Source organism: Neodiprion pinetum, chromosome 2 (genome assembly GCF_021155775.2).
Source record: "Neodiprion pinetum isolate iyNeoPine1 chromosome 2, iyNeoPine1.2, whole genome shotgun sequence".
Lineage (NCBI taxonomy): Eukaryota > Metazoa > Arthropoda > Insecta > Hymenoptera > Diprionidae > Neodiprion > Neodiprion pinetum.
Window position 1 is genome coordinate 12513788 of NC_060233.1, and position 26746 is coordinate 12540533.

General features: G+C 40.0%; 1 protein-coding gene and 1 long non-coding RNA gene across 2 annotated transcripts in view; one reads left to right on the forward strand and one right to left on the reverse strand.

Annotated features, from left to right (window-relative positions):
* The window catches only part of LOC124211945 (T-box transcription factor TBX20), a 34426-nt gene extending 15278 nt beyond the window's left edge, over positions 1-19148 (forward strand). Inside the window, exons 4-6 of the mRNA XM_046611504.2 lie at positions 5523-5687; positions 5875-5951; positions 16871-19148. Coding sequence (XP_046467460.1) covers positions 5523-5687; positions 5875-5951; positions 16871-17276 — 648 coding nt within the window. The 3' untranslated portion in view covers positions 17277-19148. The remainder of the gene's footprint in view (positions 1-5522; positions 5688-5874; positions 5952-16870) is intronic.
* On the reverse strand, positions 34-2812 carry LOC124211946 (uncharacterized). The gene is made up of 2 exons (XR_006881549.1): positions 2726-2812; positions 34-206 (listed from the first exon to the last, which is right to left on the reverse strand). It is a non-coding gene; the product is annotated as an uncharacterized lncRNA (long non-coding RNA).
* Positions 19149-26746: the final 7598 nt, after the last annotated feature.

Below are 26746 nucleotides of genomic sequence, written 5' to 3' on the forward strand. Positions count from 1 at the left end.
GAAAAAATTGGAATATCGACGGAAACAATATAATTATATACTCGTAGCTGTATTCTCATTCGCTTTAAGGTTATTGCATAATACTCTACAACTGAACCATGAATTCCTCGTATTTTTTAACAATTTCCTAAACCTTTTTTTACGGCTCTATAATTTGGCAACACTGCCATCTTCTTAATACCACCCTCCATCTTCCGCAATCTTCCCTGAAACAGAATTCAAAATCTAAATATCGTAAAACAGTGAATGCAAGTAGACTAGAAAACATTATAACGTACACTCTCAGTGTATTGGGTGAGAATTGAATTGCGATTTATTGTTGTTGAGGTTATGTAAACGGATGACAGAGGAACATGATAACAATGATACTTTGACTGGTAAGGTAGATTTGTAAAACCACAGGTGTGAGGAAATGTTGATTTTTTGGTGTTGCGCGATAGTTGCCGAGCATTTAAAGGTCGGTGGCAGGACTTGACAAGCAACTATTCAATTTAAAGGAAAAAACACCTTTTGCGCCCTCCTGTACAATTAGCCGCGCCTCCAGCACGCGGAGTTGTTTTACACGACTGGCGTCATGTAGCGACTTTGTATAGCTAATGTCACGGAGGTGAATTTCACCCAGGAGGCTCCACAGGGGCGCATGACCGCATCCTACCAACGAATGTCAGTTGACGTAGGTATAATTATTTCACGATAAACGTGTTGTTAAATCTTTCACATGATCACTTTCCAAGTCATGATCGAGCACCTAACGCATATGTCAGTTATTCAACAAAGTTGCGTGATTAATTTTTGCTGCTACCTAACGAGATGAGAGATATGGGTGATGGTTTGTACGTCAACTGCCCCACGTCGAAGTACTGTAACAATCACGGAGGCTTTGATTCGGTCGCCTGAAATGAACGCGGATGGAAGGATATGCACAAAAATCTTGGTTTGGTTTCTTGATAGGGATCATTCTCTACGGTAAGTACAGACCTGCACATTAATGGGTCTGTTCTGAGCCCAGCGACTTGCTCATCGCGTCTCTCGGTTTCTCTCTTTCTTCTCGTTCTTGGAATAAAGCGCACGCGAAAGTTCAAGTACTCGATTCCTACGTTTAGAGAATAGCCATTAATTTGCAGGTATGCACATGCATAGTTTGTACTGCCCCGAGTTTACAAAACACCATCCATGCAAAGATTTTCATGCCGAGCAAACAGTACTCGAAAAAACTGAAAATACGCCTCGGTTTCCTCAAGACATCATCCTCAATACATAACAGCCACTGTTGGAATTACTAAGACGTCATCCCAATCATGTTCTGTAGTAATTTGATGTAGACACGCGATGGGGTTACAGTAGGCATTGCTTTATACATAGATCAACGTATTGCTGTATAAGTATACGCTGAATGGCGCTCAATATTGCGCGGGAACGCAACACACATTTATGCATATATTTATGTATGTACTGTGATATTCTGAGGAAACTGAGTATCCGAATTCACATGTTTCGAATAATTTTATTTCATACTGGTTGACTGGATCAATCACGCTCAGGTTTTCTTCCGCTTGCAGATTCGCCACCTTCGTCAAACGGCGAGGTGATTATTTTTTTCATCTCGTAATGAAATTGGATTTTGGAACGAAGTAGTTCAACTCGATCGACAAGAAACCGTTGCAACGTTGTACTATTTACTAGTGAATAGTGATTATAATTGATGCAAACATCTCTAGGGTCTCTGATTGAACTCATCCCAGCAGTACTATTCATGTTCACTAATTGATCCATTCGCTGTCGAAATTGCATTTTATTGCGGAACCAAATGAAGCAGTAAGTGACTCATTGTCGGGCTATTTCAATATTCAACATACACTGAGAAAAATTTCATTTGTTATAGTAACTAGAAAAATTCAGTAAAACAGGTATCGTTAAAAAAATTGTTTGAATATTGTTGGAATTACGAAAAACGAGGCACGCGCAACCATTTTGCGCTATTGTCGATCATTTTTTGGTAATTGCAACGCAAAATCAGTTTCTGAGGTTTACTCTACTTTTTTAGTTAAACAAGGCTTTAACTACAATTTATTCTTGCACAAGCATTAAATTTTCGCAACAGTTACAAGGAAATATAGGAACAGTGATCGTAATGAGAAAGAATAGTAACCGATACTAGACTTTCTGGTAACAGCTACAAATCTAATTTTAATTTTGCACCTATAATTATATTTTTCGATTGTGGTAAAAAATGAAAATAGTCAGGGACTGAGCGGTAACCGGAACTAAAAATTTCTCTCACGATCAGTGTAACCTCAACGTCAACCTCAGGATACTTCATATGATACAGAGGTGTGAAAATAATTCAAAAATTGAAATTGTTCGAAGAGTTAAATTATTCAAACTAGTTGAACAGTTTCTTGATATCATCACGGTACATCTACCATACACCGTGCAGGATACAAAATAGTGGAAAATAAACGAATTATGTATAATAAGGTGTGCGCATGAACACGATGATAACCAGCTGTCCTGTAGCTTCTTGGATACAGGAATTTGTTCGTCGACTACCGCAGTAATTTTACTTCAATCTCAATTTAACGTTATACGGGCTCCAGTCACACGTGTCGAACGTATAACGTAGGTACATAAAGTAGCTGAACATAACATAAATGGTTAAATGAGAAAAAAAAAAAAAAAAAAAATGAAATAAAGAAAAAAAGAAACGTTAACGTTCATTTCTTACCAAAGTTATATCTTTCGATTTCCTGGCCTCCTCGCCTTATCTGATCTTCAATGCGTTATAAACTGAAATGTACGCTCCGTATTTATTACAACCTATATCCAACGTGTCCGCATGAGACTGTTCAACAGTCTGACACTTTGACCACAGTTGTGTACGTGCATACATATGCATGTGTACATATACATCATTTATACAGAGAGAGGCTCTGCACACAGAGAGATGAAGTAAAATGTGATAGAGGCCGGGGAAAAAGGAAAGAGGGAAGGGAGGGAGGTAAAGAAAGAGAGAGAGAGAGAGAGAGAGAGAAGGAGAGGGAGAGCGAAGGATATCCTCATGTCCACCGGGCCACCTGCAGCCGTTAGGTGGGTTTCAACAGTTGCGAGGACGCAGCCGCCTCCATATTTCATATTAGCTATAATATAAGTCTGATTCCACTCTACCCCTCTCCCCTCTACGGTCATGCACGTTGGTACTCGTATGCATATGCACACGGTTAGACGGTCAGACAGACGTATGCTAACGACGTAGCCTACCTGCCGGGCTGTCCGGTCAGCGCTTATCACGTGCTCAATAAACTACGTAATTATCAAACCAAGTGGCACAAGTCCTTTTTATACATTTCGTACACCTTTACCGTGGGTTCTTTGGACTGGTACGGCGATGACCGGAGGTTAGAATTCTAAGTGCTTACGCGCTCGCGTGCATTCGTTTCACAGTTCGTTTTTATTGTGAATTTTATTTTATTTGAAACCAGCTCCTCGTAAACTTCGTACCCGGCTCGCTTCTCGCGTGCAAAAAGCAAATAATTATTCTCTGTTTTAAACGCAGTGTTTTATAATTATACACATATGGGAAAGAAACCAAGAGTCCCTATGTAACGTAACCAAAATGTGAATTCGAAATTCCCTAACAATTCTAGTTTCGTTTTTTTCTTTTCTTATTTAGGCTACTCAATCTAGCCAACTCAAGCATTGATATGTTGGATCGTCTGAATAAGAAGTTACGTAAACTAAATAAAAAAAGAACAAACATAAAATCTCCGGTAATGTTATTTGCGCCAATGATGGTGAACACGGTTGAAACAACATTTCTACCGCGTAATAAAAATCACTCCTGCACGTCAACAATGTGGGAAGAGGTTTTATAACTAGATGCTTCAAAATGTTTCAACTCTGCAGGTGTTTTTTTACCCGATTTATATATATTGGGCTTATTCGCTATAGAAATCGCCAGAGATCGTCTGGAAAATCGTTTTACAACTAGCTGTCTCCAGATTGGATAAGAATAGATCGGTGTAAATGTGGTGTCAAAGATGTTCATCGATAATTACATTTACTCGGTATATAAATGACTGGCGATGCGGCCGACGTGCGAGAATGGAAGTGATTGTCACATAATTTGTATATAATCGAACTCGCATTTTGGTTCGAACCGAAATCAAGTTAGCCGAAAGGTTAAGGCATTCTTAAAGAATATTGCCGTGCATATAACACTGCCGAAGACTTCCTAGCAGAGTGTTTCTTTTTTCCTAAATTTCGATTCATCGTTAAACTTTGTTGAGCCCCGAGCCGCGTTACTGATTTAAGGAATATGTTCACGAGAATCGATCCCATTTAAGTTTTTCGAACATTAGTCGATTAAAAATATCTTGCGATATCATCGGTCGATAAATTATCATATAAATCGATCATAGAATAATTTGCAAAAACTAACCTAGAAGCTCGTCTCACAGTGAAACAAATAGTTTAAAAATCTGTACGATATTTATTTAGCCTTAGCTGACCTTAGCGCACTTGCTAACAACAGCACGATCATTTTGCAAAAAGTTTCAAATCAATTAGAAGTTTTGTGAAAATATCAGACTGATTCTCGTAAATACTCTTGAACCGGTCATGTGACTCCGTAGTGAAAACACTTGAAGGTTACCTTACATTAAACAACTTCGGAAAACAGTTTAGCTCTCACTCATCATTTCACATGAGTATGAGGTTATGAAACGCGATTGGTCCTAGCCGGGCCGACTGTCTCGTGACCGAAAAATAAAGAAAGTCTCGGCGTCCGCTGCAGGGGGCTAATCGCTACACGCGTAGGATACTCTTTGACTAATCGTGTCGCGTATGATACCGGTTCACGACGCGGCTCGATCTCTCGCTCGGCGGGCACAGCTTTCGTATATCCATTCTGCCATATCTATCCAATCTACATTCTACTTGCTTCGTGCTTCATGCCCGACTAGTTATCGCGCGATATCTTCTTGGGAGTTCTACGTATCCTCTAGTCTCGACGATGAACAATGAATCCCATCATTTTATAGTCACTCATCATTCAAACGTTATTCAGCCGGTTAAGGGAACTCCTGCTTTACCGACGAATTCCACAATGCCTATTTTACACCTTCTTCCGCTCCTCGCAGATGGGATTATTGAAAACATAATGATTGTGCTTGTCGAGGCGCTATGAAAAAAATTCGTAACCTCGAAACTCGAAGTATATTTACATCAGTGTTCTGATTAATCTTCCAAACGTTTAGTTACCAGTTTGAAGAGATTTCGTTCCTCAGGACGAGATAAAAGTGTAGAATACGATTTGCAGTGTTCGTCGATGAAACAAAAAATTTTAACGCCCCCTTAAATTTGAGCACTCGAAGCGGAAGGAACAAAAATCTCAAGTCAAGCAATTGGAAAACAAATGTTGTCCTTTTTGTGGATTTGATTCATGATAAAGCAATATATTGGCAATTGGTAATAAAATTTAACCCACTGTGTTCGACTTGTATGTTTTTTCTTTTTTTTTGCAGATTATCTTGAACTCTATGCACCGATACCAGCCAAGAATACACTTGGTTCGATGTCGTTCGCCGGAGGACAACAGCCCGATTACGGACCTTCAGCATGAGGAACACAAGACTTTCATCTTTCCGGAAGCCATATTTACTGCGGTTACGGCATATCAGAATCAGCTGGTACGCAATCTTAAGCTTATTATACATTTGCAGTATTACATTATTGATATGATGTTACATTCAAAAAAGAGATGATGATTTTCAAGAATGACATCGCCTTATATTTTAGCGAACTCGTTTTATTCAACGCAACTCGCATTCGTTTCAACGCCTAAGGATTATTATTATATATCTACTTTTCTTTCAGATAACCAAGTTGAAAATTGACAGCAATCCGTTTGCTAAGGGTTTTCGCGATTCATCCAGGCTGACGGATTTTGACCGGTAAGTAATATGTTTTTGTCTCTTACGTATAATACTTATGCGTACAAGTTAATATTTTTTACACAGGTAAAACAATTTGAATAAGCGCCGACTGTGAATGTGATTATAAACACGGATTTTGCGCTTAATTGAAAAAATCCGATTATTACAAATATCTAGTGATACAAAATATATCCATAAATCAATTATAATTATGGCTAATATTGGAAGTCAGGACGCATTATCGGATGCATTATAATTCGCGTTGGTGTAAAACGAGTCGATACACGTTTGTAGGAAATAATTCGTTTTATTCAGGTTGTACGATTTAGGTTTAATGGTTCGAGTAGTATTTCATATTATAGATATTCGGAACACTTGAAAAGCAACCGATCAAGATTGTTTGTCTGTATTTCTCAATTTTGAATAATGCCTGTAATTAAGCGTGACTACAAAATAATTAGAAGATGCAGGAGTAGGAATGGTAATAGAGTGATATGTTTGAAAAAATAATTTACTTTTATTGCCACGAACAAGGAATGCCTAGATAGAGGTACATAATTCAAACTAAAGTTTGTTCAAATTTCGGAAACACATCTTTTAAATTTCTTAGTGAACCCTCTTAATCGAATCTAAAAGCACAGGTAGGTATTAAATGCGATCCCTTTTTCCTTCCATTTCTCAGCCTCAGCACCTGCCCCGCACACAAGCTATACTTATCTCCGTGTAATTTGGAAGTGAGCTTCGATCGAACGTCGAAATATTTTACCAACGACAAAGCTTCGATGTTCTTAAGCGCTATTGTACGTCTTCGCACAGGTACTCAGCAGGTATATTCTAGCTGGAATTCGTGCAAAAGGTGTTGGTCTATAAATTTACCAGCCGTGTACAGTGGCCCTTCAGGAAACTCACACCCGAGATGAACTAGCAGCATTTTAAGTTCCATTCTTCCGAGTCAAGCGTGTTGCGACGACGCGCACCCCGAAACTAGGAGATTGTAGATTGCCTGCGACAGATGAGCTGGCTAGGTTGGAAGAGGCGACAAACGAATTACCCTCACGCCCAAAAGGACTTGGGGATTCGGTCGATTTTCTAGGTATTACTGACAATCAGATAGAACTCAACATTGGGTGCTAGGATTGCTTTTTTCGGAAAATGATTTCCGGACTGTGTACGATGAACATTTTGATACGAGTTAAACGCAGCACTTACACATTCCTACCGTCTACTGTGTACAATAAAATCTAGAAAGTCTGGAATTTGGAAGAGTGAGATGCATAAAAATTATCGACAAATCCAGACCGATTTTGAAAAATGCTACAATCAGTTTATGTTTAGACTGTGCGGACGTGATTTCTCAGGAAAAGTCTCGAAATCTTTATTTCCGATATTTGAATGTTGCGTCCTGGATATGTTAGGCTCGGGGCAAGAGTGAAACCACCGTTTGCTATACGAGATATATGCATAAATATTTCCTTAACACGAGTCGAAACCGTATAATCAACATAGGCCCGAGGCAGGCCAAAGGTTTGGGGCGTTTGTCGAGCAGCGGGTAAAAAGTCGGCGTGTTCAATAAACGGGAAACTAGCTGGCTCGATGTCAATTCACGATTTTTTCCGAAAACGCATTCTGCTTGCTCGAATATTTAATTAACTGTTCGCTGAAATACCGACATGTAAATTTTTTCGTTCATTAAAGCAGGCCGACAAACTTCTACCGGTGAAACGGTTAGAAAAATTAGTTTGACAGATTTTTGCATGCATCACATTTCGCAATTTGACAAGTTAAAAAAACTGTTCTTCAAATTGAAAAAAAATCGAGGAGAGGAAACTATTCACCATCCTTTTATCCCTTCTTTTCTGTTCTTCCATAATGTAGATTTACCGTTTTATTTATGTTACCCACGATGAAAATCTCCGACACCGCTCAACCGACTGCGATGAGGTTTTATTTATGATGGAGATAATTTATCGGGAATAGTTCAAATATACGGATTTTAAGAGATTACCGTTGAAAAAAAAAACCAAGTCATTATACATACAGACACTGAAATAGTCAGATGCGCCGCGTCAAGTCTAGCTGCTATAAGTTAATGTCATATTTTTATAACGTGCGGATCTATTAGCTGTACTTGTATACTGTATAGGTTAGAGTATAATGCATAATGCATTGTATGAAGAACTTGCATGACCAAACTTATACCTTATAAGCTCGATTTTTTTTAATCAAAAATATTATTATTATTATTATTATTTTATTTTTTTTTTGCCTAAATCCTGTACACAAATTAACGCGTACATGCCCGTGTAAAAAGAAAATGCTTCAAAACGTGTGGAAATTGGTAAACCTCAAGGTTCGCACGTTAAGGGGACACGAGTGTAATTCCAATTGTTTTGATTAAATAAAAAATTCTAATTATCAATGAATTTTTGTAAAATTTACAATTATTCTCGTATCTGTTTGGATTAATTGTACTCAGTAAGTTCCTAGATATTGGTTAGAATGACGAGTGACGTGAAAAATCAGAGTGCTTGAGAATACTTTTTTCCACAATAATTTTAAATAATTATGTAGCTTTCCTGGTAGTGTAAAATAAAAGTTGGCATTCAATTTGCAATTTAATAATTATCTACATCAAATTATGCTACTTATTTGTCATTTACAATATTCAGATAAATTTCAAATTCAAAAAGTTTGACGAGTAAGAGAAATTTAGTTTTTCAAATATTGTTGACATTGAACTGAAAGATATTCATTACCCCGTCTTTTCATCATTTCAACTTCCCTTTGTAAATAAGTGACATAGTTTGATGGTCGAGGATCAGATTGGAAATTAAATGTCAAATTTTCTTCTGTACGCTACCGGGAGAGAAGTGGAATAATTTCAGAATTTCGACTCCTTAGGTGTCTCTATCACGGGTCATAACTGCCCGAGCATAAGCTTGAAGTACGGAGTTGTCGAACGCTTTTCAAACGTTGCAATACTTTTGTTTCCATGAATAAATACGTAAAATAAACGTTCAACCCACCATTATTGATATATTTCATGTATATTAGGGTGATCCGTACTTAGGGTGTTGATGATTTTTTTTTCAGACCACCCCCCAAATCAACTATAAATAATTCAAAAACAATTTCCTAATTCTTTCAGATTTTTATATCAATTCTAACCCGTGCCTGTAAATGGATGGATATCACCATTTAAAATACACCTGTTTCAGATACATTCTCAGCATATAATTTATTGTAAGAGTGACGATGTTCGAGTCAATCTGTAATTGCGAAGATTTAGTGAGTATTAGTACTACTATCTGAGAAAAAATTCACATCATCATACCAACCAATCTCGACGAATTGCACACCCTAGAAATTTGACTTTTTCTTTTTATTTATAAGAAATGCAATTGTCTATATTACCTGTTATGATGATGTGAATTTTTTCTCAGATAGTAGCACTAATGCTCACTAGAACCTCACATTTATGGATTTTTTCGAACATTATTACTCTTACAGTAAAATATATACTAAGAACGTGTCCGAAACATGTGTATTTTAAATTGGGAAATCCTTCCTCTTACAGTCACGGGTTACAGTTGATATAAAAATCTGAAAAAAATTGTGAATTGTTTTTAAATTATTTATAGTTGATTTGGTGGGGTGATCCGGAATAAATTCGTCAACATTCTAAATGAGGACCACCCTAATGTACATATAATATCCGTTCTTTCGTATTTCAATGCTTCGTCGAAGTACTACAATACAACTTCATTCCGACCATGTAAACAGCGTCCTAATAAATCTTGACTCAAGTTGTTTCGGAATCGATCGTTTTCAAAGAATCTTATTTACATTCTTCTCCCGTCGAGTCAAGTCTCTCAAGTTTATTCCCAAGCACCGATAGTCGAATTTTTTAACCTTCGTTCCCGCGGTTCGACTCCCTCCACAAAGTGCCTCGACAACGAGCCCCCTTGCAGAAAATTTCAAGAGTTTAAGTCGACGCGTATCGCTAGCGATTTTGTCGCGTACCCCTCGACAGACGTACGCCGGGGGGGGGGGGGGGGGGGGGGCTGGAATAGCACATAGGATAGAAATCCGGCTGCGGAGCCGATAATGCGGAAGGGCCATCGAGCATGCGCGCGGCGGCACCGGCTTAATGAGAGAGCGGGCCGTTCACCGCAACAGAGCGCGAGCACCCGCCCACTTCACGCCGGCGCTGATAGATAGATGGCCCTGGGGGTTTCTGGTTCTCTCGCTCATTGGGTTTCCCCGCTCTCTCTCTCTCTCCAACTCTCCGGCCGTTTCCCTTTTTCCCCTCGGCGATCGAGCGATGAAGCGAGCGAGTGCAGCGCGCCTTGTCTCCTTCCCTCCGGCCCGGGGGACGGAAGGGAGGGCAGGGAGGGTAAGGCATTCATCTATATTAGCTCCGAGAGCGGGCGGCCTGTCATTACCGCCGCCGCGCTGCCCCCACCCGGCACGCCAGCGTCCCAACGCGTTGGCCCATTAGCGGCCTGCTGCATTACCGAGAGGGAGAGAAACCTCGAGGTGCAAGCCTGGCGGCTGCGGCGCGGCGAGCCCCGGCACCCAGCAGCAATGCAGAGCTAATAACTGCCGTTTAAAACGCAAAAACAACGCCGCCCGAATCGATCTTCGGTGCTGTTCCGAGCCGGGTTCGATTCCCCGAGAAACGGAGGAAGAGAGAGAGAAAGAGAGAGAGAAAGGATCCTCCTCCTCCTCCTCATCCTTCTCGTATATTCTTCTCCTATACCTGACTGCGTTATGGGCTACGGTGCACCGCCGCAATCTTAGGAAACCGCAAATTCAAGTGCGCATGCGCCAAACAAGTCGATTCCATGCGTTGATTGGACCGAACCGCGCTCGTATTATCGTCTGCTTGTCAGGTTCGCCAACTTGGTAAGACTCGCTGGATCGATTCTGAAACTGATGCGCAACGAGAAGAATGACTTTTTTTGTTCCGGTTACCGCTCAGTCCTTAGCTCATTTTTTTACCACAATCGAAAAATATAGTCCTAGGTAGAAAATGAAAATTAGTCTTTTTAGCCGTTACCGGAAAGTCTAGTATTCGTTACTATTCTTTCTCGCGACGATCACTGTTACAATATTTTCTTGCGACTGTTGCGAAAATTTAATGCTCGTGCAACGATAAATTGACGTTAAAGCCTTATTTAACTAAAAAAGTAGAGTAAACCGAAGAAACTGATTTTTCGTTGCAATTACCAAAAAAGGATCGACAATAGCGCAAAATGGTTACGCGCACCTCGTTTTTCGTAATTCCAACAATATTTAAACAGTTTTTTTTAACGATACCTCTTTTACTCAATTTTTCTAATTACTATAACAAATGAATTTCTCTCAGTGTAATACTATTGACGAAGAAATAGTGATTATTGCTGGTGATATTGTTTCTTTCAACTATCAGATTTCAAATGATTTTATTATATTAGTCGATCGGACCAAATGGCGCTCGGATTATCATCTGCTTGTCAGTTTCGTCAACTTCGGTTAATACTCGTAATTACCGTTTGGGGTCATGCTCACGATGAGTGGAGATATGCTGGCTGGTTCCCTCGATCCCGAGAAGAAATTCAGTTGCGTAACTAATTGTATAAGCAGATCAAACCAATGGGCCGGAAAAAGTTGTGTATGATTAGTGATTATCGATGCAAACATCAGTAAATTCTACTGGAATTACCAATGACCAAATAAAAAAGTTAAAAATGATTCACTTTTAAAAAAAGTTACGCTCAACTGTGCGATTAACCAAACAATGTATCTAACAGTAACACCAAAAACTGGTATCGAATTAGTGTCGGACTCCTGAAAATAGCTTCTGATCAGAGACCAGGCGTCGTCAATACCAATAATCGATCAAGTAAATTTTGCATAATCCTGCAGATGCTCGTAAATTTTAATGACAGAAATTTGTATCGATAACTCTCAGCTTTCGAATGGTACAAACCATGCAGCGGTGCGAAAAAGTCATTAAATCCACCATTTTATGAAGAAGAACGGAAAAAGTCGACGCAGTGCAACGCTGACGTCGTCAGTGTCGGCGGGACGAAGGCGTTAGGGTCATTATCGCGGATCATTACCTAGCAGACCCTACCGTGCGACGTTGGGCGATGGGCCATAGCGTCCGGGAACCATAGGCATACCGCTTCTTCCTCTTTTTCACCTACCAACCTTCCACTACACTCGCGTGCTTCGTTCACACCCCGATCCTCCTCATTGTCAGAGGAACCCTACCAACATGCATTTCTCTCGGATGCACGTACATACCTACTTCATGCTCATACACCACTACCTGCTTGTTCGTGCTCTCGGCGCGGTCGGCGGCAGCCGTCTAAATTACAGGCTCGACCGTATTTTGTTGTTTTGTTGTTTTTCAACGCGCCGAAAGGAAATGAGCGAGCGAGCGAGCGAGCGCGTCACGCCAACCCAAACCCGCTAATTTCTATTCATATTTTATGGCTATTAATTTCTTCGCTGTTATACCTTGCCTGTCTCTCCACCACCGCCTTAAACCTCTTCTTTCTATATCTGTCTCTTTCTTTTACTCACCACGTATCTTCGACTTAAAGCCACTTCAATTTCTCTATAGCATTTCCGATACGATTCGTTCACAGTGCTTTGTTCAGCTAACTAACCTCCGATTATAAATAGCCTTATAAGGAGAGTATGACACCTAAGCAGATCATGGATTCTGCTCAAACTTTTAGAATCGGTTCTTTGGCTTAAGATATGAAGCCTGCACGATATGTAATAACATCTCACAGGTCTCAATTCTCTTTGTGTAAAATTGGTATTATCAGCAATTTGATGAATAAAATAAATTTGATGACAAATAAAACCTGTCGTGTATTTTACCTTAAATATAAATTTTCCTTTTTCTCCGCCGAAGTTTCGATGACAATATTTTACAGATTGAAATATAAACGGATATATTAATACTTTAGAGCTACAGTGAAGTATAACCGGTGAATTTAAGACTGATCTATTGTAAATTGCGCGAAGAAAGGTCCGGTAGATAGAATCATGCATCAGAAGTTCCATATTTCGGTTCCAAGAAACACCGTTAGAAGTTTCAGCAAAATCCATGATCCGTAGTTCTGATACTCGAATCTCCTTGTTAGTATCATACTGTTCACCAGATCTCTGCCAATTGTTCAAGGCTTCCAAATTCAATTTTTCTCCAATTTATCTGATGGAAATAAGGTCGTCGAGAGTCCTAACGGTACAGGATTCTCTTTAGCCATGGTTCTACAGAGTTCTACGTTGCGACCCCAGTCTTTTTCCCCACAGATGAATAAATTATTTTCTCTGTATCCCGGTGACCTTGAAATCAAGTTTTTTTCACCTCCATCCCGAGGGAGTGCAAAAATTCGCTGGCGCGAACGCGTCCAAATAATTTGTGATAAAGTATTAAGTTTTCCTCGACATGACAAAAGTCCTTCTGTCATTTATGGCGCGTATCTGCGACTCTCTTCTTGTAAGCTGACGTTTCAAAGCTCGTATTTTCAGACCACCCTTGTCTACTTGTGTGCGGCTTGAGTAGCCGCTTCGAGGAGCGATCGTGGAGCGTGAGGTAAGAGGAGGAGAGTCATTCGATAGACTACCTTTGACCATCAACGGGTGTAACCTATCATTATCCTACCACTTACCTAACGCTTGTATCAGGCAGCGGAATAACCGGGCCTCGCCGTTCGGTGGAATTCATCTTATTGTCCGTTCTAGCCACGAGATTATCAAACAATAATTTCACTGTTCTCAAACGTCTGAAATACTTAAAGATATCGTGTGCTCTCGAGGAGTAAAATATATTGAGAATATATTCCCTGTCGTCTGACTGGTGTATTTTTATATATATATATATATATATATATATATATATATATATGTATGTATATACATATATATTTTACACGTACACACACACGCAGGCACACACATGTAATACATATATCCAACGCCCCGAGCACACCGCGCTGAATTATTCAAAGGCGTATCATGGGATGCGGACGATCACACGCTACGCACTCAGTAGTTATACCTATAGGCGAACCTTTGAATAACCCCCGACACTGTACACCTTGTCCTTTTAGGGAAAAGTGAATTAGAAGTGGGAAGTAGGCAGAAAACTGTCCTTTTCCTTGTGACGGTCTGAAAAAACTGTAGACCCAACTGTAGTTCAATCGGATTTTCGTTTACTGGTTAGGTTCGACAAGTTGATAAAACTGGAGTAGTAATTCAGGTTACGCTGGATTGATATATAGGCGGCCGATTGGTTTTTGAGAAATTTCAGTTCTGGGACTCGTGCGCAAGAATCTATTAAATCGTTATACTATCGTCGAAGCAATAGTGATTAATGCTATTGTATTATTTTTTTATTTTTTTTTTTATTTTTTTCTTGTCACGTAACCAAGGATAGCTATTTTTCGAAAAAGAAGGTTAACATTGTGAAGTAAGTTCCTTTTCCTCACGCCTCACGCCTCATCTTTCATCTTTACTCTGGCTGTAAATCACAACACTCAGTGATTAGTTTCCCCGACGAGAATTCTTAAACAGTCCCTGCGGGCAAAAATACTCCAAAGACTGGTTGAGCCTTCTCACCTGACGTCTACCAGGGATCTTGCAAACTTGATATTAAGTAGTTTTTCTAGTTTATTGTTACAGTCCTTGCTCAAGGGCCAGACTTACGAGTTTATCCTCTGTGCTACACAAATTACTTCTACATGTCTTCGTTTCTTTGAGAACCACTCTGATATTGTTGCAAAAGGCTGTGAAAGCGAAGAAATATTCATAAAACTCACGGTAACACGAATAGTACTTTTGACCCACAAATACGGTAAAAAGTTAAGTGAAAAATTGAGTGTTGCATGCTCGATACGCGTTCTGCGGTACAGAAATAATACCTCATATTGAAATAAGACACGAACAAGCTTTAAAGATGAGGAAGATCGAGGCTGAGGTGTTAGGCAACGATGAAATCAAACTGGAAGCAATCACGTGCTAGGTTGCGTTAGATATTTTTTGCGCCCAGGTACTCGATTACAGTGTGAAAGCCAAACTGCACGAATGTGCATTTCAGGTATTTATAAAAACTAACAGGTACTGCACATCATCTGCACGGAGAATAATTTCTAGCCGTAGCCATTGTACGAACTCCAGGCACGGATGAACCAACAGGTACGGAAGGACCTAGAAATGCTGGTAGCCATTTTCGGTATTAATTTAAGTATTGACGTTTTCGAAATAGTAGGATTTAAATATATCTCTGCCTAATCCAATTGCTATTGAATGAATACGACTCAATATACTCGTGTGAATAACACTCAACAATACTCACATAAATATCATGTATTTGAGTTAATCGTCCCCTGTGACCAACGTCCATGAACCAACCCCCAACGAATTCTCAAATATATTTATCGTTTACTGTCATCGAGAAACGTAGTTTACGGTAAAGCCGAATGAAAATGCGTTTCTTAAGTATAAATCGAAAATTTAACACGCAGTATTTTTTTTTTTTTATACAGTCGGTACAGTACTTCGGTTCACATATGTTGATGCAACCATAAAATCATATCAAGACTGATGTCGCGGTTCTCCGAAAATGTAGTGTTCGAAACCATAGTTACAGTAAAAACTAACTTCGGTACCTGTCGCATTTTCTACCTATTCATTCTACACGCTACTCCGAGAAAATCTATTTTACAATAACAAATTTCGCGGTAACTGTGAAACAATGATATTTTTCCCAATGCGTGAAAAAGGTAATTTTTTTCGGGTACAGACAGACGAGTGCAAATAGTGGTTCAATAGAGTTTGGGTCTTGACAGCGATGTTTTACGACAACGAGGAGAATGAATGGAAGCGGACGCTGCCGTGTGTGGTCCAGCACGTCCGGGCAGTCCGAGCACGCTGACGATTAGCTTCAGGGCCTTAATCCCTCTGGCCTACGTCGGCTGGGTCCTGGCTCAGTATGCCTCTGACGGTGTGCATACCCTTGGCTCGGTATGCATGCCCGTGCACAAGGTGTCGTGTTACTCGCTAAGCAGTGTAGAAGGGTCGGAAGGGCCTGAGGAACGAGACAAAAAACAAACGCCATCGTCCTTCTTGTGCAGTCGCCACGCGTGCCCATATGCAGAATCCATTGTTCTACTCTGGCATGGACCGCCATATTCGCACGATTTCGAGTCAGATCCAGAGCCAAAGGCATTCGGTTCATAACGCGAATCAGTTTTTTTTTAGACAGACTCGAAGGCTATCACACTTGACGATGACGGTGAGTGCAAGATTTACTCTTCTTGCTTAGCCGGTACTTCCTTGTACACGTGATAAGAGTTTCTAGCCTGTGGCTTTTAAGGCCGGTAATCCCGCTGCGCGGATGGGATTCGCAATGTTCGAAAAAGAGAAAGCGTTGCGAACAATGCGGGATGGTCCCCGTGGGTGCCAGTTTTAAATGGATAGGGGTGAAAAACCATGGTCAGGACCACCGTAGCGTGGAACGAAAAATACTGTTGGATGTACTGAAGACCATTTATCAACATTCTATTTTTCGAAACTTCTTAGAACTCCACCAGAGAACCCAAAATATAAGCTCCGTCTTTGGCATATTGTAAATACCTTCATAACTCATTGGATGTTATCCGGATATCCGCTCAGTGATATTTTTTTCAATTTATGAACAGAAATATATTGATTCGTGCTCCGCTGCTGGAGCTTCTCGACAACTCTCCTTAATTTTTTTACTCCACCGGTAACCGTAACTAAAAATTTCTCTCAATGTACCGGCCTAGATGTCCTCTCGGTGTGAATGTACTCCGGTTAGGTTACATAACGTCAGCTCGAGTTAGATTCGCTCGCGTTTGGTTACCTTGGGAATTGAGACTCACGACCATTTTCTTTGACGATGCTTTCAGAGATCCGATGGAGCTGATGGAACAACAGTTGGTGCGATGCGGCGTGCCGCCGCTTCGACTCTACGAGCACCTCGCCATGTCGTCCTCGGGGTTAGGAGGAGGCGTCCAACACGACGGAAGCGGACAACACGGCGGAACTCACCCTCTGGCACCTTGGCTCCCTCCCGCCTCCGCCCTCGTTTACGGAGGGGTGGCGCAGGCTCATGGACGGGGGGGGATTCCCTCCCCGTTCGCGACACACTTCGCGGCGTTTCCTACCCCCACCACGACGAGCCTCCCGTGGCCCATGCTGCCCCGACGACCCTCGCCCTCCTCGACGACGACGGGGATAAGGTACGCTCCGTATCCACCCTCGGCATCGACGCCGCCGCCGCTGCGTCCGCCACGCCCAGCCACCCCCAATTAGCCCCGGAACTCCGCTTATTCTCTTCGCCCCTTGCGCCCAACCCCCCGTGTATAGCCTCTAAGTATATACTGTCTAGTTGTATAATAGTGGTAGATAAATAATATTCGTCGGCGATGCTCGAGGGGATCACGGGATTTCCGGTTTCGTAGAAAAATTCGGCTTTCATACTGTTTCAGAATTTTTCATTTCACGCCAAAATCAAATCAAATCTTATCGAACTTGTGAAAATCATAGACTCTGTCATTTTTGCTTACATTTTGAAAATACGAATTCATATATCGAACAACGCAGTACAGAAATGTGTACAGTACATTATATACGAAATGCGGACTGCACACGTGGACTTATTTCATCAAGGAAATCCACGGTCACAAGTGCAATCATAATCCCTAATCATTTTTTCGCTACGGGTGGGAAAGATAGTTCGGAATAAAATTTGTTGAATTCGTCTTTGAAACACGAACGTCCGATATCCCCTTGAACTGCGTACCCCGAGGAGCCAAAGAAAAAACCCACAAGAGAGCGAGCGAGAGAGAAAGAGAGAGAGAGAATGTGTGTCAGTATAGCGTTATAGCGTGTGTACAGAGTTGAAAATATAATCATCCGATAATAAAAGACACAAGAAATGCTGCGCGAGCCAGATGGTATTTGCCGTGTTCTCAATTCTACGATGATAGTAATAATAACAACGTCAACGGCTTTCGGATACGGCGCCCGCGTATTTTCGCGTGACGATCGGTATTTCCCACGGAGTGTAAATTCTCTCCGCCAGGAGTACTCGTAAGAGGGAACCATAAGCGACTAGTTTTTTGCCTTCGCAGACGGACGAGTAAATTCGCGCGCAGTGAATCTTTGCTTCTAGGATTCATTCGGCGCTTAAATCATAATTTAGTTACTCTTGCCATCGGTTATATCGCCGCAAAATATCGCTTTAAGGCTGTACGTTACCGAAAGTCATCGTTGAGCCGAAACAAAATCCGAAGTGGCTCAAGAGCGGCCATGTTGATGTAGCGCTATCTGTTGATTTCGAAAAATCTCTACGCATACGGCGAAATTATTCTCAAACGGCATAATCATTCACACCAACGCTGCTGCGTCAGGTGAATCCGCAATTACAAATGATTGCCGCTCATTTTTTCGAAGATCGCGATGTTCGATACTTCGAAGTTAATTACATATCAATTTGTAATTGTGATTGGAACGTAGTAGAAATTCCAAACTCAGTCAAACAATTTAGGTATAACTCATCCACGGCGCATTAGTGTATTGCTGTTCTCTAATTGGTGCCAAATAAAGTAAGTTAGGCCAGTCCGCCAAAATCTAAATGTCAAATTTTTTCTCCAACACCTCGATTTCAATAAAAGAATAATACGAATGGAAAGAGAATATTTCATTGCCATTTAAGGATAATTTCCCGGAGCGTACGTCATCGTAGTGCATAAAATAATAACACAGTAATGACGATTACATTGTTATAATTAACTGGGTGTGATTTCTCTATATATATATATATATATATATATATATATATATATATATATATGCATATGTATATATATTATATATATTTATAATAGTTTTAAAAATATGAGTATGTGTACATATACTATGTGAGTGCATGTATATAATTTAGACTTGTACGCCAATCGGAGGGTGGACGAATGTGTCAGTGAGTTAACGTTTGCACGTTTGTGTAATATTGAAATAGTTGTATCATACCATAATAGTATTAACTCGACCTTGTCAAAGGCGGTGAAAATTTGTAAATATAATAAATATAGATATCCGACTGTAGCGCGTCTATAGATTTAATTCCGTACTTTAATTGTATAGGCGTAGTGAAAAATGAATGATCTTTAAATAAACCGTGATGGTCGCATAACCACGATGCTGAATCCTTCGCCCAAAGTATCTCCTCTGATCCTTTATTCCCCCGCACTTCATTTTGCACTCTGGTATCGAGATTAGGTTCAACGCACCAGTAGCTGAACAGTTCTAATTAACCGACACCTTCTGCGATTGGGATTGGTCAAAAGCCACTATCCAGCATCAGGTTTCATGCCCAGCTACTACGTTCACCTTATACTCGATCGACTTACATTTCATTTCGTATTCGCCGCAAGGTCCATTCAATTATCGTAAGGTGCTAGAATTTCATGTGTTATTTTCAATTATTACTCCGTCAATCCATTTAGCGGAAATTTTTCTGATACTGTGATAACGAAAACTGCAGTTTATAATTCCTTTAACAAAACGAAGATTCGTTTGTTCATTGAAATATGTAAGCTGGTGGACAATTCCGGCGTGAAAATGGAACGAGATCTAATCACCACGAATGATCGAAACACCGTGAATATAATATATTGTCCAGGGTTTTTTCCTGGAGCGGTTATTAAAGCTTAAAGATCGAGCTGTAATTCTTGTTTAATCGTCTTGCTCAGCACCAATTAATATCAAGTTTATCTCTGCGAATGTATATGATTGTAGCGGCAGTATGTAATTGACCTTTGGCTTCGGTGCCGATTGACGAAGATCTAATCTCATGATTCGAAAAGATATCAGGCGTATAACCGCTCCACCGATCCTTTGAACTCACCGAACCTTTGATTCACGATCGATTGTGAATTGGTGGAGTAATTTTATTACAAATCGGACGGACGGAAAGAAAAGCATCTTATTAACGAAGATATCTTGCAATTCTTTCATTCGATACTTAAACCATTTTAACCAATGAATTAGGGTTAAAAAAGAGTTTCTACAGAAATTCCAGTTCTACCATCATATACTGCAATCACAAGTAACTATCGTAAAAGGTATAATAACACGTACTTGTGGCATCATTATTGTGGTTGAAAATTTATTGCACTGCTGACTACAATTTTATGAGAAACACAATGCAACGAGTTCATGTAGAAATATTCTACTTTTTAATTCCAAATCATGTTTATGCTATCACGAGCACTACTTTGGATTTTTGTCGTATTTTCAAAATGTGCCGAATTTTGTACAGCTATGTTGCGGCATTACCAAAAATATGACAAGAAGAAAAACAAGAAGAGCATTAAATTAGAAAAAATCGGTAATCTACAGGTAGATCGGTCGAACAGAACGCTCGAGGTAATTTCCACGTACAAGGTGCTGAAACCTGATATCATGTATACAGATATGCCAAACGGGGCAAAAATTTTAACCTGTTAAATTGTATCGTGTTACTTTATCTGCGAGAAAGCTAAGCGTTGAAGGCTGATGTAATTCCAATTAGCGATCATTGTTATTGACGCTACATTTTTCGGTAAACTATAACGAAGTAACACCGAACGTTAGTGTGCCAAGCGAGTTGAAAGGTAGGACTTATAATATTTCTCAATCGCTTGTAATTTTACAACGGACTGATGTAACAGCGAAGACAAAAAATTCATTGCTATTATCACGGCACGTTATACCGAATAATAAAATTGAAATTGTTAGCTACTCTACAATTTTAGTGTATATTTAGGAGGTACATCGGTATCATTGGCATTGCGATAGCGTGACTATAGCTAATAGTTTCCGTAGTAGCGTCCTATTTATCTGTGTGAGTGATTTTCAGAAATTACCTTTTTCAACAAATTGCGAACAGAGTAAATTCAACGCAACTAACAAGTGCGGCTGATTTCTACAGTCACTTCAAGTGTGTAGTTCTGATTTACAGCGACTTCTGATATTGCTGCTCAAAATTGATAGGATCTCAGAGAAAACATTCCGAGTCCAGAACAGCAAAGAAATGTTAGATTCAGTCTCAGGTAGAATCTGCAAGTTTTCAAGTTAAGAGTATGCTAGGCCTTTCTGTTTTACCGACAGATTCAGAAAATCGTATTTTATTCTTTTTCGCTCTCCTACACGATGAAATTGCTTTAAACTTTTAACAAAGGTAGGATCTATGATCGCGCGTGTATGACCGATCACTGAGAAAAAAAAGTTATTAAACCAAACAACTAACTTTTTGACTATTCCAGCTTATTTGGTTCGAACAATTTCTCACTCAGAACAACCACTTTTTACTTGAAACAAAAATTTGTTTCACAAGACAGGTTTTGACTTAAGGAAATTATTTTGTTCATTAGATTATATAACTACTCTGAACAAAAAAAAAAAATCCATTCAAGTAAATGAGGATATGTTTGAAGTGAAACCAAGAAAGAGTTCTTGAGTTGCTATATGTACCACATTTAATTCAAGTTATTGACCAATATAGTGAAATATAACTCTTCTCAATTTTAAACAATCATGTGTAGTTGAAAATTGCCAAACATATACTTGAAATCGATTTCAAGAACTCTCGATACTAGTGCATGCGCGCTTGCTATAAATGAATCATTGTTTCTACGAAATGAACATTATTTCACTGAAATAAAATTTTTGTTGTTTCGATAATCTTCTGATTTTGTGACGCGCATGTTTCACGTTTTTCAACCGAAATGATTATTCATTCAAAGTAGTACAAATTTCGGTCACTAGACGGCAAGCTTTCCCGCTTGAAAAGTAGCTTCAAAGACGCTTATATACTCGAATGCTTCGCATTGCCTTAATACAGATTCGTACGAATCTGCCAACTATACGTTACGCGATATGTTGGGTTATGGTTGTGATCCAACCATGTCTCCAATAACTAATTTGAAGCAATACATTACATGTTCGCAGAACTGGCATAATACTCAAATACTAAAGGAATCATTGAATTATTTAAGTACATTTAAATTCAAATACGGGGTTAGTCGGTGTAGTTTCAGTTTTTACTGCAAAATGCCATATTTATCTTCTTTGATCGGAAGAGTATCCCATTGGTCCTTGTAAACATTATTTGAGTGAAGTGACAATTTGTTTTGACAAGCAGCATGCAGCGTTTGGATGAAAATATCAAACTAGAAGAGCAACTGAGTGAGTTACGCAGCCTAATCTCTATTCAATTCACTTAAATTATTTTTTATTGATCTTAAACACGGATTTTTTAAATTGAAAAATACATAAATTGTCGCCTTGAATAAATGTGCTCTCAGGACTATGCAAACGCCTGGATTATTTGGATCCAATTAATATTTATCAAATCCAACAAATTTTTTTTCTCAGTGTAGCATGCCACAACTTGAAAACAATCGACTGTAAGTATATTTATAAAGTTACCATCCGTATTCCAAATTTTCTTCAATCATCATTCAAGCAAAATCACAAACTTTAGAATTTCTCAAATTTCGATACGATTTCATCGCTCAGGACTTAAAAAAAAAAAAAAAAAAAAAACAACCGGTGATACAGAAAATTGCAAAACCTCCTTGAAGTTTAACATCCCAAATGCACAATTGCAAACTCCCAAAGTTCGAGACGATATCTTTATCCAAAAGTGAAAAAAAAAGGGTGTGGAATACGATCTGCTCACTTTTTTGTAATTATACTCCAACAGCCGCTGCGACATCTCAGCAAGCGGAGAATACAAGTTTAGGAATAAATGACCTTGCCGAGTTTCGCACGATCTATATCGCAGACTGTCAAACGATCACGGTCAGTACGGCATCATGCATTCTGAGAGTAGAGAGAGAAGTCAGGGCGCATCCTCCTCGGTGCGGCGGGGGCTCATAAAATGGAAATCAATTACATCTACACTTAACCACTTAAACTGGTTTCGCTACGGTCTTAAAGCGGCCCGGGTCCGGGCCGAAGGAGCAGACGGTGAGCACCGCTGGAGGCTGTGCCAACGACGGCCCCAAAGATCATTCGTATCAACGTAATTACAAGCTCGGAAGCCGGCCTTCTTCTGCTCCCATACCCGGGCACACATCCTTGCCAGCGGTATGTGTTTACACGTGTATTGTGAAGCCCGCGCCGCGTCCTCTGTCCCTCGTCACACTCTGCTCCTCCCATCACAACTATCCGACATCCCGCCACACCGTCGAGGGATTCGAAGCAGCACTTCCCGAGTGATCCTTACCTGCGGATATCGCAGGAGAAAAATATCCAATCGAAGTCGATTCGTGGTTTGACTCTTTCGAAGTACGAGGAGTTCTGAAAATTTTCATTGTTGCTAATATCGACATCGACCTTGAATCAAGGTGGAGAACCATTTTCACCGTGAGGGCTGGTCGAGGACCGCAAAGGTGTTTCGGAGGTTGCGATTATCCGATTTCCTTGTGCAAAAGACCACTGTCCATCACGCTCATCGTCGGACCTGCGGTCCAAAGAGTTCCACCCGAGACCGAGGGGTCGAGGTGTTAGTCATGGAACGAAACTTTGAAATTGCTGCATCTAAAATAATTGCGCGCTGACAGGGCGTGAAATGAATTTATTTCATTTCATACAAGTATAACAGAATTACACGGCACTTGAAGGTGCGATGAAGATCCGACGGTTGCGGTCGAGGTCGCGGAACCAGTTTCCAAAATGAATGTTATGAACTTCTTTGTGCAGAATTACAATTTAGCGGTGGTCGATTTTTACGGAATTTACCTACTTGCAAAGAACGTTGAGCTTGAGAAAAAAAAAAAAATTAACCGTGTTTTCTTTACCGTCGAATACAGCGTCTGGTTTTACTCACTTTTTAATCCCCCCGCGAGATGAATTATGCTTCGGTTTAAACTTTGGAAAATTATACGATTTATCATGGCGGTTGTATGGTCATTGAGAAATATTTGGAAAACTGACGAATCGATACAAAAAACAAAAAAAATTGGGTTCTCTGTTGAAAAAACAGAAAATTCCAACATTGTCTTAATGATAAGTCTTTTGTGATCTCGTAGTTTCTCGCGAGAAATGTTTCCATTTCTCCAAAGTCATCAACTATGCGTTTTAAAAAATATGTATCCTTTCTTCGTTACTTCCAGATTAATGGAAATGAATCTTTTTGTGACTTAGACGAAACCTGAGAATAAAGAAGGAGAGATTGTTCGGTGGCCAGATCCAAAAAGGAACTGGTAATTACGGAGTCTAGGTGTCAGAAGTGGTGTTTCTAAAACGGGTGGCTTTCAGGAAAGCGCGGAGGAGAAATAAGGTATTATAGAAGGCAACCATCTGTCAACCCCGTTGAACGAAGAGGCGGAGAAAAGAGCGAGAGGATATCCCAATTCCAATTTAGGTTGAAAATCTATCTTCTCTCTCTGTCTCTCTCTCTCTCTCTTTTTCCCCTATTATTCATTTTTCTCCACAATTCCAGACAATTGCTCTCTCCTGCTATACCCTCGTCCAAGTTGGAAGAAATCTTTCAGACCTCCGTGTCTCAGAAATGTTCTTTGACAATTTCGACTATTCCTTGCGATAAAGGCGGATTAAACAAGTGCGTGTTGACACTATTCGTAAACTGAGCTTTTTTAGAAAAAATTAAATATTTCGAAGTGATTTGCAAGCTTGACTTCGTCCCAACGTCAAATTTATAAAAAATATGGTGTAACTTATCCAGCCACTATTTAATCGTAATTATCGAAATGACTTCCGTATGAAGAAATGACGGAAGAAGAAAAATTCGCTAATCGTAACGGAGAATGCAGCGACTTTAAACGCTCTACCAATTTAGTGGCAAATTTGCATCGTATTTCTCTGCTATGTACATAATGAACGTGTTCACATATGTATGCGCACACCTGCACGCAAATAGGCGATTTGAATCAATAAGGTAGGCGTGAAAGTTATCTCTGCAACGATAATCCCCCGGAGTCGAGTTAGCGTGAAAACACTCTCATTTACTTCCGCACTTAAACTCAACGAACTGCTGTCAAACGGTACTGTACACAAGTTGACGCGATGCTATTCGAACTGAAAATCCAACCTCATTTTCACGTCGGATATTCAGACGAAGGCGACGATTGCATATCAATATGGTTTATTATAATTAGACCCAAAATTGCAGAGCCACAATTTGCCTTTTACTGAATTTCCCAGAGAATATATGCAAGTATAAACAATTGCAAGATTCTACAGATGTTACACATGGTGTTGGAGGTAGTTACAAAGGTATAAAATAAACATCACACTAGATTGCATTGAATTTATTAATAACCAGGACACAGACATATTTATTGTATTATACACTGGTAACAGAATCGAACGTTCAAGACAAACACAACATCAAATATTTTTATATTTTATTAATAAACAAGGAACATCCACGTATATCTATCCCGATGAAACGCAGTGAAGCGTGTTGCATCCCATGCAGATCGATATCGATCCATGCAGTATCGATAATTTCCCCTTAACGACGACACGAAATCGACAGACTTGATGGTTTCGATCGTTATCACCCGCAGATGGCGAAATACCGTAATGTGAATTCATAATTGTAGCAAAATTCGACCTTACTTTACTGCATTCAACAGGAATCCTCACAGCAGAATAAACCGACATTTGTATTTATCGCACACAAAGTCGATCTAGAGATGACAAGCCGGCTGACTGGTGGCTGATCATTGGCCGACTGGTGGGACAGGCACTCGACCAATCATAGCGCGGTCATTTTCGTATGACATCTCTGACAGAATCCTTGTTTACGGTCTCCAGCCTAGCGAGTACCCCCATTGTAGAAGCAATTTTCCAACGTGACGAACAAACAGTTTCGTAAACATCAGATGAATATTTCTTAGGTAACTGGATCCTTAAGATGGAGAAATGTTGTTTCAAGAAAACGGAAGTCGAAACATGCGTAACTCGGCCCATTAATATCACGGCACCAAATCTCCTGACTGGCTGTAATGAATTCGAAGGGAGTGCGCGCTACTGGGCGAAATCTGGCACGCGGTAGGGAGCAACAGATGAGAGTAGAGTGATATTAGTTGGTCAGCATATGCGAGGCTGGAGTGAATATCATATTTATCACACTCAGCTGAAGCATTCTCTACACTAAATTTTGTTCCACTCGCATCAGTGGAGAAGTAAATCAAAGGAACCTGACCCTGAAACTGATCGTCATCGTAATATTACGATTACAAATGTGAAATCTAACGTGGGAGAAAATTATTGAAACTGCAGTACGCGAATGACGAATCGATCGATTCAATGTCCACCATCCAGTGTTTATTAGTAATTATCATACGTAAGCATAGCTGTCCGTAATCCAGACGAAGAATTAATCAGATCCGTGGAAATACTCGAGTCGTTATAACAATTTGTATCACAGGTATGGAGGGTAGAGGTAAGGAGAAGTATCTCATATGGGTTATAATCTGAAAAAGTGTCCGCCAAGACCAGCAAATAGGAGTTCAAAAAGAGACCACGATGTCGCACATAAGCAATAAGGGTACCAATCTGATTGACGCTTTGTGGAACTTTTGCTGCAGCAACGCCATCTTAATTTGCCTCGACTTTACTTACCTCTACCCTCCATTAACCATAGGCCAGAGTAAGGACATCTTCGACAACGGGTTGAGTTGATCTACAACATCTACAAGCGATAAACTATCGTACAACGACTTCGCTTAACGAATGTGAGTTCCACTCCGTCGAAGAATCAT